General features: G+C 34.9%; 1 protein-coding gene across 2 annotated transcripts in view; it reads right to left on the bottom strand.

The window, feature by feature from the left end:
• The window catches only part of im:7154036 (fermitin family homolog 3), a 14,385-nt gene extending 5,435 nt beyond the window's left edge, over positions 1-8,950 (bottom strand). Inside the window, exons 1-8 of one of the 2 annotated variants that reach the window (XM_046839799.1) lie at positions 8,816-8,950; positions 7,377-7,501; positions 5,987-6,220; positions 5,742-5,858; positions 5,034-5,202; positions 2,915-3,017; positions 2,706-2,813; positions 1,365-1,493 (exon numbers count right to left, since the gene is read on the bottom strand). In XM_046839799.1, the coding sequence (XP_046695755.1) occupies positions 1,365-1,493; positions 2,706-2,813; positions 2,915-3,017; positions 5,034-5,202; positions 5,742-5,858; positions 5,987-6,220; positions 7,377-7,500 (984 nt within the window). In that variant the 5' untranslated portion in view covers position 7,501; positions 8,816-8,950. Of the gene's footprint in view, positions 1-1,364; positions 1,494-2,705; positions 2,814-2,914; positions 3,018-5,033; positions 5,203-5,741; positions 5,859-5,986; positions 6,221-7,376; positions 7,534-8,815 lie in introns of those variants that run through there. The other variant, XM_046839798.1, reaches the window with a different exon arrangement.
• Between the last annotated feature and the right edge of the window lie 1,785 nt (positions 8,951-10,735).

Raw genomic sequence — 10,735 nt, 5'->3', positions numbered from 1 at the left:
ATGCGGAGTATAGCGTCTAATATTTTCAGTGTAAAGAAAAATAGTTTTTGTAAATGTTTTTGTTGTTGCTGAACATTTATTTATTGATTTATTATATATTTTGTCAGGAAGCTAGTGAGTGATACTATCTGGTTCTGAGCAGAGCGAACATTTTCTCTTCAACAAGAGCATGCATTATAGCTAGCTATTTACCGCTAAGTAACTAGATTATTTCGAATGCTATGTGCTATTTATGTGCTCAGGCAGACACATTGATGGGTTTGTTTATTATTATCTGTGACAGGTACAGATATATAGGTATGTATGAATGTATATGTGTGTGCGCTTAATAGTACTTTATAGTATTTTTTTAGACCCTGGTGTTTATTGTCTTAACTCTTACAGGCATGAGAGGCAGCACAACCAATTATAAAACATTTGCATTTACATTGCCTTTTCACCCACAAATCATCTACCATATTTAATTTGAGAATAAACTAAATTGGCCTTTATGATGCCCTGACATATGTTTTATAAACACTATTTATCATGAAAGATTTATATATAGTATATTTGTCATACAGCATTTTATACCATGGTCTTATAACACTCATCTGATTTGTTTGGATACTCAGGACAGTTATAGTGGCATATAACTATTGTAAGCATTTTTCTTTTATATTTTACTGAACTTAATATTTAACTTATATTGAGAATATGTAAATTTTAATAAATGAGCCGAGGCACAAAATATAAAAAGAAAGCACAAGGAATTATCAGCAACAGTGTTGATCTAAGTAGGGATGCAGCACAGATGAAGGTATTTCCCACATACACAATCGATCTCTCTTAGTTTTGCATATTTGCTCTCAATCAGTCTCTATGTGTCTAATAATAATTTAGTGAAAATTTTTAGTTAAATATAATAATCTAATCTCATTATCTGATCTCTGTGTATCATTTAGACGAAACAGAACTCTAGACCTAACAACCCCTTTTTAAAATAACTATTAAAAAGTTTATAGTTATTTTTATTTATTCAGTATGCAAACATCAATGGCAGCTTTAAATTGTCTATGCTGGAACATGTGGGTTATGCGATGTTAATGTATTCTGTTGTCAGGCAGTTATTTGCATCTATGTCATGCATTAAATATGCACTCCTAGCTGTGGATTATTCCTTAAACAAACTTCTCCTTAAGTAAACTGTTAAAGCATTGTTTCATCCTATATATCACTTCAAACATAAGCTCTTAAAGGAAATAAAGTTCTGGTGTTCTGCACCTCCTGGTTTAACACATCAGGCAGCATCCATTGTATGTACATTTTTCAATTTTTAATGGAGAGTATGTTCATATTGTAAATCCATTGCTGTTTATACATACCAGCATCTCTTCTGCACTGCTTTCTGCCTCCATCTTGACCTCCAGGCACTGCAGAGCAGAGTCCAGGTCATCCATGGCAGGACAAGACTCAACCAACTGCTCAGTCAGGGAAGCTTTGCCTATGTGGTACTTTTGGTGTAAATATACAGAAAAAGCTTAGGTTGATATTGATACATCTCTCTCTCTCTCTCTCTCTCTCTCTCTCTCTCTCTCTCTCTCTCTCTCTTTCTCTCTTACACTCTCTCTCTTTCTTTCTCTCTTACACTCACTTTCCACTTTATTAGGAACAAAATTACACAACACATCAATTGAGCAGAAGCTTGATAAGGATCAGCTAGAAAAGAAGAAATCCATATCAGATTCTAAACATGTTAGCCATAAAAAAAAACCTCTGAGGCAATGGTGCTGACCAGCTCACATCGCCTGGTCTTTATTTCAGCTCCAAGGTACAATATGTTCAATGTGAGATGCTTTTCTTTTTCCCTACGGTGAAAAAGTGTCGTTATTTAAGCTATTGCGTACTTCCTATTTCACACCTGTCTGTTCTCCTCTGTTCTTGGTTATCAACAATATGTTTATCAAATGCTCACATGATGTTTTTTCTTTTTTTTTTCTCCATACCGTATGTACATTCTAAAGATGTTTTATGTTAAAATGCCAGATTTACAGTTTCTAAAGTACTAGCCTATCTGGTATATGACCAAACAATAATGGTAAAATTCTCTCTGGTTAAAACCACAAGCAACAGTGACTGCTGGTAATGAGGTTTGGACATTCCCAGTGATGCTTACTGGTGCAGCCACTACCAAAGACAATAGAGCACACATAATCCGTCTCCTGATTTGTTATCAAATATGGAATGTGCCATTCACTACCAATAGTAAGGTCCTGTAGAAAGTGAAGCTCTTGATCTGTCTTCACATTTTATGCAGTGTATTGCTGCCACTTTGGATAATTGCGTGGATGAGATGTTCCTAATCAAGTGCTCATTAAGTATATATTTCTGCCTTTAACAACTACAAACATTCGATATTAGTTTTTATAAGAGTTTGGTCTACCCCCCAGACAATAGACTGACACAATGGCAGTCTAAACAAGCAAAGCACATGTTAACCATTTCCTCTGATTTGATAATAAATTGCCAAGAACAGTCTCTGACTGTATGAAAAGCGATGAAAAGCATTTCCACTTCTGTCAAACTTCTGTACACATTTGTTCTGTCCTAGTTTTATTTAAAGCAAATAAAACTAGGATTTGAAGTGTAGCATAGTCTACTGATACATCACATCTTTGCATACACACATGCTTGTTTATACTTATAATATACCAACTGTCAACTACCTGTAAGGCAGCAAAAAGCATCATCTCCTCCTCTGTGCAGTCTATCTCCTCCAGCAAAATGGCCCATCTGGCTTGTTCATATAGCTGTGTCATACGCACAGCATCGAACTGCAAACGGAGATACGCACCACACACAATTGTTAATGTGATCTCTCAAGGCAAATTTAATATTTCATTTAAAACAAGCCAGGTTTTTATTTTTGAATCACCTGTGGCGCTAGGTCATAGAAGCTGTAATACTTGAAGCGCAGGAAGAGTTTGTCATCTTCTTTGATCCCTTGCTGCTGGAGGGAGCGAGATGAATTTAACCACCTGAGAAAGGAAAAGCAAAATGACATTTATGCGGATAATCATATTTAATAAATGTGTAAAACATTACATTTTAATAAAAAAAAGTACAGAAAGTATTTAGGTGATGCAAATTATTTAATCAGAACTCGAGGGATTAAGGTATTGGACTTCTGAATGGAAGATCATGAGTTCAAATCCGACCATCATCAAGTTGTCCTCCTGGGTCCCCGAGCAAGAACTGCACAGTTGTGTAAATGGAGAACTGTCATTCGCTCTTAATGAGAGCGTTTGCCAAATGCTGGTAATGTACATTTAGTTGACATCACCAATATCAAGGATTTTGCATCACGCAATTTTCACATTTTCACACAACTTCATTGACACTGACAGGAACTTGCCTCATCAGCCAGTTGTGCAAATTCTCTTTAAATGCCCTGACTCTTGAAGTGGTAGTGATTTGTGTAACAGCCTAAAAGTAAGTAAAAGTAACTCTAAAAAGAAGCAGCATTTATTTAAAGCAATCATCGAATAAGGCTAGATTTTTTTGTTTGTTTGTTTATGGTTGTTGTTGGCAAGCTTGCTACTGACTATAATAGCAGGACAAGCAAAATACTTCAATCTCTGAATCTACATAACTTTATATATATTTTGATTCTAATATATAGATCTTGAATTAGCAACCTAAATTAAAATGCATTTATAAAGCTGAAGATTTTATTAGAATTTAAAGCTAAACGTTTTAAAATCATAAACTTTGTCTCTTTGTAGTCATGCATCAGGGAAGTGGTTAAGATGTCTGACTGCTGATTGGGCAGTCGTGAGTTCAAATCCTAGCACTGCCACAGCTGGGCACTTGAGCAAGGGCCTTACCCTAAACTCAATTGTATACATGAGGTAATGTATACTCTGGATAAGGGCATCTGCCAAATGCTGTAAATGTCAACTTGTCAGTAGATGTAACTTAAATTCAATATATTTGTATTAATATATTACTTTTATAAAACAATTGTTCATCACCATTTGTGGTACATTTGTGTGTAAATGATTGCGTAAGCCAAATCAAACAAAATAATTGTCAAAAATTTGGGAATGCTGATTTTTTCAATCGTTAAGCACATGTATGGCAGAGCTGATTTGCATTTGGTGACACAAAGTTGCAAAAAAAAAACATTTAAAGCTCACAGAGCTAAAAGATATTTTTAAAGGTGGAAATAGAAGTGAGTTATTGTGACTCTCACCTGTGCCAATAAAAATATATATGGCATATCAACACCTGAAACCCTGAAGATAAAAGGAGTGCAAGTTCTTCACAAAGAGAAACTGTAATGTTTTTCTACATTTAAAGAAAATGCAATTCAAAGAGAAGTACTATAAAAGAGGAAGGGTATCCTTCTTAAGATAAAGGTCATAAGGAAGTGGAAATATATATCTTAATCGCACATTAGGAAGTCTAAAGGGCATTACAAATTTTGAAAATCACATCAGACACGTATTGGTTGTTTTGTGCTGCCTCTAATACACGTTGAACAGCAATAATCGGTTCTTCTGTTGTGGCAAATGGAGCTGATTTAAGATCTTGACAAATAGGGCCCAAAGCAACTTATTTACAACAAATATTTATGATATGATAATTTAGATGAGCTTTTGTGACCTTTTTGTGAGATCATGAAAAGAGGTTCTGAGGGAATGTCTTCTTAGAGCTGTTCACCCACACAATTCCTAGTAATCCTTAATTCGACATTAGTCTTTCTGTGCCTCTATTCGGCCTTTGCATCTGTCTATTATAATCTAAGCGATATTAAGAACTGTCTTGTCTTGAAAATGCTCAAGAACATTATTTCTGTCAAATATCATATATCATTAAATTGGTCTTTAATACATTTTTTATAAATTAAATCAAATTGCTGTGATATAAAAGAAACAATAGGGAATTATCCACTTTAACAGCCTGCATATTATCAGTAGAAACTACTGCAACAGTAATACTTGAAATTTGCAATTATTCTTTCTCTTATCCAGTTTTTCATTTTTGCTGACCTGCTGTTAACCTGTGCTTTGTCCACCCTGCTAGTTGGTCTGTACATTTTTGTGATGGTCTCAGGAGCTGGAGCTGGCTGACTCACTGAAATCATCTTATACACCGCTTCTGTCTGAGGAGATTCAGCAAAGAACGCAGGCATGCCATTGGCCAGCTTTAAAATAGAACCTGCAAAAATCACAAACAGAAAAAGAGTGACATTTTACAGCGCTCTACATGGCGCCCACTCATTTTAATGAACATGCATGACTACCTACTTATATATTGTATATTACTGTTGTATTACGTTTATTACACAAGTACACTCGTATATACACACATCAATACACAAGGATCAAGATTAAAAGTTGTTCCATCAGTTGTTGGGTATTTATATCATGTCATTAGACCTTTAATTTGCCTTTGTTACCTAGTCCCAGAGTATAAAATTGCCATATTAAGCATGTCTACATTTCATGTCACGATTTGGACAAAAATAAATCCCCGCACACATACACCTTTCTTACCAAGCACTTTGTTCAATCAGCAAATGCTTTTCTTATTCGGTTGTACAATTAAAAACAGAAGGCAGAGATGATCACAAGCATTAAAATATATAACAATATAAACTTTTTAAATCATTTCTTTATACACAGACAGACAGACAGACAGACAGACAGACAGACAGACAGACAGACACACAGACAGACAGAGGGATAAATAGATACCTGTAGGCAACGGTGCACAAGTGATATCATACACCTGTTCTTCCTCCCCCTTCTGCTTCTTTTTCTTCTTTTCTTCTGCCGGCTTAAGAAGTGACAGTTCCTCTGGATGACGAATATCTACAGCAGAGGATGATCAGGCAAAGAAAAAAGAGAAAGAGCTGATGTGTCATTTTGTCATGCATTCAAATAAAAAAGAACAACTGCATGTCTGCGTTTAGCCATTTTCTCCACCCATACACACTTACTGAGCAGCTTGCAGATGCCAATGACGCTTTGAAACAAGGGGCCTGAGAAGCCAACGAGGAGCCTGATGGTAAGTCCATTGGGTAAACCCAACTTCAGGGGTTTGTGCTGAGGTGTGAGGCAGAGACGAGCATCAGCGTGAATTCCATACTTATCCAGCGTCCATGACGGCCTCAGCAACCACTGCTGCTTCTGCTCCCACCAAAGCGCATGGTCTGACCAATCCTTCTTAATCTCTACAGCACAACACCATGACAATACACAAAGGGCTTGTGTCACACAGTGTATTAAAAACATCCAGGCAAACACGGATTTAAGCAAAAATCTAATCCAATCATAGAACTAAACTGACGCTTCTGGGATTTAAACACTGCTTTCCAGTCACAAGTACAAATGTGTAAAATATTACACGTATTTACACTCTACATGAGATTCTTTGGTTAACCAACTGAATTGGCAGCCAATAGCATAAAAATTCTCATATACGCTTAATGTTAAAAAGTATTGCCACTTTTCAAGAGAATGTACAAAAATGTGATAGAAATTCAATGGAATAAAAAACACAATATGTAGTATATCATACTGTAAAGGGTACTGAACTTTCTGTTATAAAAGAAAATCTTATTTAAACAGTAATATTTTGCCTCATAAACATATTGATTGGGGTAGGGTTAGGGTTAGCCCACTATTGACCCTCCACACTATTTAAAATAAATGTACAGACTTGTTGCTTGTGCCAAAAGATTAGGAAATGGCTGTACATGGACCTATAAAAAAAAAATAATTACCTTAAACTAGAAACTGTTCTACACAGGTATAGTGTATTATAAAGAGAACACAACAGATTTATTTAACGAAGAAGTCTAAATGCACAAATAATAGTGCTTTAGGGTGCTAAAAGCACTAAGAGGTGTTCATTATTTCTATAATTATAGTAACTGATTGTGTGCTGAAACACCACCATCATTTTCACAGCTAATAACAAACTGTAGCTCTCAAAACAGATACTACATATGTGTAGTACAATTATAAGCTGTAAAACATATATACAACCGTACGCTGTGTTGCTTCTTACAGATGTGTTGCATGTCAATGGCCATTATTTACACTTCTCAGGATTCAAGTGCAATTTAATCATGTGCAATATATGTGTATATATCTTAGGTTACTCATTTTTATTTATTTTTAATCCTAATTCAATTGCCATCTGAGTGGAACACACTCATTTTCATCATATTGTGTACGATGAAAATAAAGTTTCGCTATCTAAAGTATCTTCCATCTTTATCACCCTTTTCGCATTTCACTGCAAGTTGTATTCTGTGAGTTTGAGGCAAAAAATCTTGAATCTTTGTATTTCTGTTTGAAAATGTGTTTTAAAAAAATCCTTACGTGTTTTGTCCACAATTTTAAGAATGACGCCTCCAATATGGAGGTCAGATGTGACGCTGACTTTCAGAGGTGGAGCTTCTGGTCCCAGTTCCTCTACGGTGATGGACAGATCCCACACTGCCATGCTGCGAAGTTTTACCATACAAAAAACCCACAAAAACATTTAAAACCACAAAAAAGTAAGTAAAAGTGGATTGTGTAATGAATAAATCACACCAGGGGCATGTCGTTATAGGAAAATATTAAATGATAGAATGGTGTGTGATGCCTCTTGACATTGTGGAAAAATATTCAATTCTATTATTCTTAATCACTGTAAAGAACTGTACCTTTACCAGCCTGTTTGGTGTTTGGTTACGTAGAAGTTAATAAGTTAACAATTAGTTTTCATTTCAGACATATAAGCGTATTTCAACAAACACATTCATTCATTTCATTATAAAAAGTTTTTCAGCGCCTTCTAACCAATCAGATATGATTATTTAACAGCGTATAGTTATGATATACCGTCTCTTATAAAATCTCTGTTCATCTTAGCCTTATTAACCCACAAAAAATAATAAGGCTTAATAATGTCATATTATGTCGTAAGAAAAATTCTCGACCTATTTTTCTTTTCATTTCTGTTTGACATTCTGTTTACATCAAAAATATAAATACATACATGTTAAAAAGATGAAATTTAAACCGACAATGCCCCACACATTTATTCATGACATTCTTTCTTTACTCAGATATTAAAAAGAAAAAAAAACTCCACTGAAAAACAATTTCTCAAATCAAGCACCAAAATCCACCATGATACACGAATCCGGCAATTAAAACCGTCCGTGTGGAAACATAGCAAAACGTCCGTTTGTTGTCCTGATGATTTACGTAATTTAAAACAACATAATTTTAAACATTTACGAATATTTTTTCTTCATGCTCTAGGTCCAGTTCGGTTTCACTAATAATAAACATACATTTGCAGAAAGCATCCATATTTATCCATGGCCATGTTGATTAGAGTAATAATAACTTGAAAAGTATTAATTTAAGGTACATTTAAAACAGATACAAATGTTCGATTAATCACGAGTTAACTCATGACAATTGTGCGATTAATCAAGATAAAATATTTGAATCGATTGACAGCCCAAATATATATATATATTCTGTAGTACAGAAAGACCACAAAATTTATCCACATTTTTACACACCAGCATCAGATACATTTTCTCTGTTCAGTCAATTGAGCTCCCATGTGACTTGCACTGAGAGCGTGTTTGGCCTAACTGTTCCACTCCTCTTGTCAATACTATCAATACACTCCTCTTGTCAATACTTGTGAAAACACACACACACACACACACACACACACACACACACACACACACACACACACACACACACACACAAACACACACACACACACACACAGTTTTTCCTTGTCTTACCTTGTTTGTGGTACTCAGAAGTTGTGTTAAACAGACTACGCCCTTGGTCTTTGTCACTTTCTCGTCCACAGTTCTGTCACTCTTCAGTCACTTCCTCCTGAATCTGTCATTTTTTTCCTACACGATGACACACACACACACACACACACACACACACACACACACACACACAGTTTGAGCTGAGGTTTCACACAGTGCATACACTTCCTCTTTTAGCACATTTCTTAAGAGTTCTGTTCAGAGTGCAGGGTTTCTTTTCCTGCTTTGTGCACAGTTTTGAGAAGCAATAAAACAAACACCTACAAAAACAACTGCACATCTATTGCAAGATAGTCTGTCAATAAAGATCCAATCCAGTCAACAAATACATTTTCAAGGAAAAAACTTAAAACAACTGAGTAGTCACAAAACTGATGTATGTATTGAAATAATAAAAGAATTTTTTTTAGCTCTAAATAATTTACTGCAACACAAACACTTCTGAGTTGTTGTAAAGTCTTATTGCATGAAATCTATGAAGAATCGAAAGACATTGAGAATCAGCTCAGAGGTAAGAACATGTTTTTTGGCTATTAACTGCCCCCTACTGGACACAGTGCAGAACTTCAATGCAACTAATACAATACAACGCCACCTAACGCCACCTAAGCAGGGGTGCAACTGCACATTGATGCAAGCTCATGGTTAGCGCCCCCTTCCCCTGCCAAAAAAAGAGAGGTATATGCAAGTATAAATACACTAGATCCAATGGCGCCGCCCAATGGACGGTGTCCTCCCCTGCACTGCATATACTGCATATCCTATTTTTGCACCTCTGCCTACCAGCATTTATTCCCAGAAAACAATAGGAGAGCTATTTAAAAGTTTTAAATCAAACGTGTACACACACACACACACACACACACATATACAAACATACATACATACTTGCATATATATATATAATTTTTATTTTTTTTTGTTTAATAAAGCTAAGATGAACAGAGATTATATAAGAGATTGTACATAACTAAACACTGTCAAATAATGACATCTGATTGGTTAGGAGGCGTTGATGAAACTTTTGTAAATCAATTGAATGAATGTGTTTGTTGAAATACGTTTATATTTGTATAATCAAAAACTAATCATATAACAAAACTAGTACCATATAAGGTAAAGTTTACTGTAAGGAATTAACATTTTCAGCAGCCAGAGGTAAAGTTTTCCACCAATATGATTTAAAGTTATTTAAAGTATTAAATAAAAAATTGTACAAAATACTAGCTATTTTAGTTTTGATTTTAGTTTGATTTTCAAAATGGCTGAATGTCACATTGCATTGTGGGTCAGTTGCAGCACCATGTTAAGACAACCAATATTATACTTTTAGTAATATTTTGGCAATATATTGTTGTATTTTTTTATATCACTTTATTATATAAAATAGTAATACAGTCTAATAATATTATATAAAAATAATATATAATATTACTGACATTAACACTTACCCTTTTAATTTACTCTTAAACATTTAGTTTAATTCTCACTACAAATCTCAACGATCTATTTGTCTCTATTTGGATCTTTGTTTTATACCTGGACACTAACTCATTTCAACTGCCAATATTCACTGGTCCTTTTTCTTTTTTTGCAAAAACCAAATTAGACCAGCATCAGTTCCAGTAGCTAATGAAATTGGGTAAGCAACAAATCAGCTAATGGAAAACTTGGATGCCTAACCATAAGAGTCATGTCATTTTTAACATTTCATTCCAAATGTAATCCTCATTTGCTGTTATAATAATCTTCAACCTTTTCCTGTAGATTCAGAAGATTTACTAGATGGAGAGACCTGGGGTGCAGTCAGCGTTCCAATTCATTCCAAAGGTGTTCAGTAGGGTTGAGATCAGAGCTCAATAACAGTTCACTCAAGATCTT

Source organism: Silurus meridionalis, chromosome 25 (assembly GCF_014805685.1).
Source record: "Silurus meridionalis isolate SWU-2019-XX chromosome 25, ASM1480568v1, whole genome shotgun sequence".
NCBI classification, from domain to species: domain Eukaryota; kingdom Metazoa; phylum Chordata; class Actinopteri; order Siluriformes; family Siluridae; genus Silurus; species Silurus meridionalis.
Note: the sequence above shows the minus strand (reverse complement) of the source record. Positions and strands in the feature narration are given on the sequence as shown.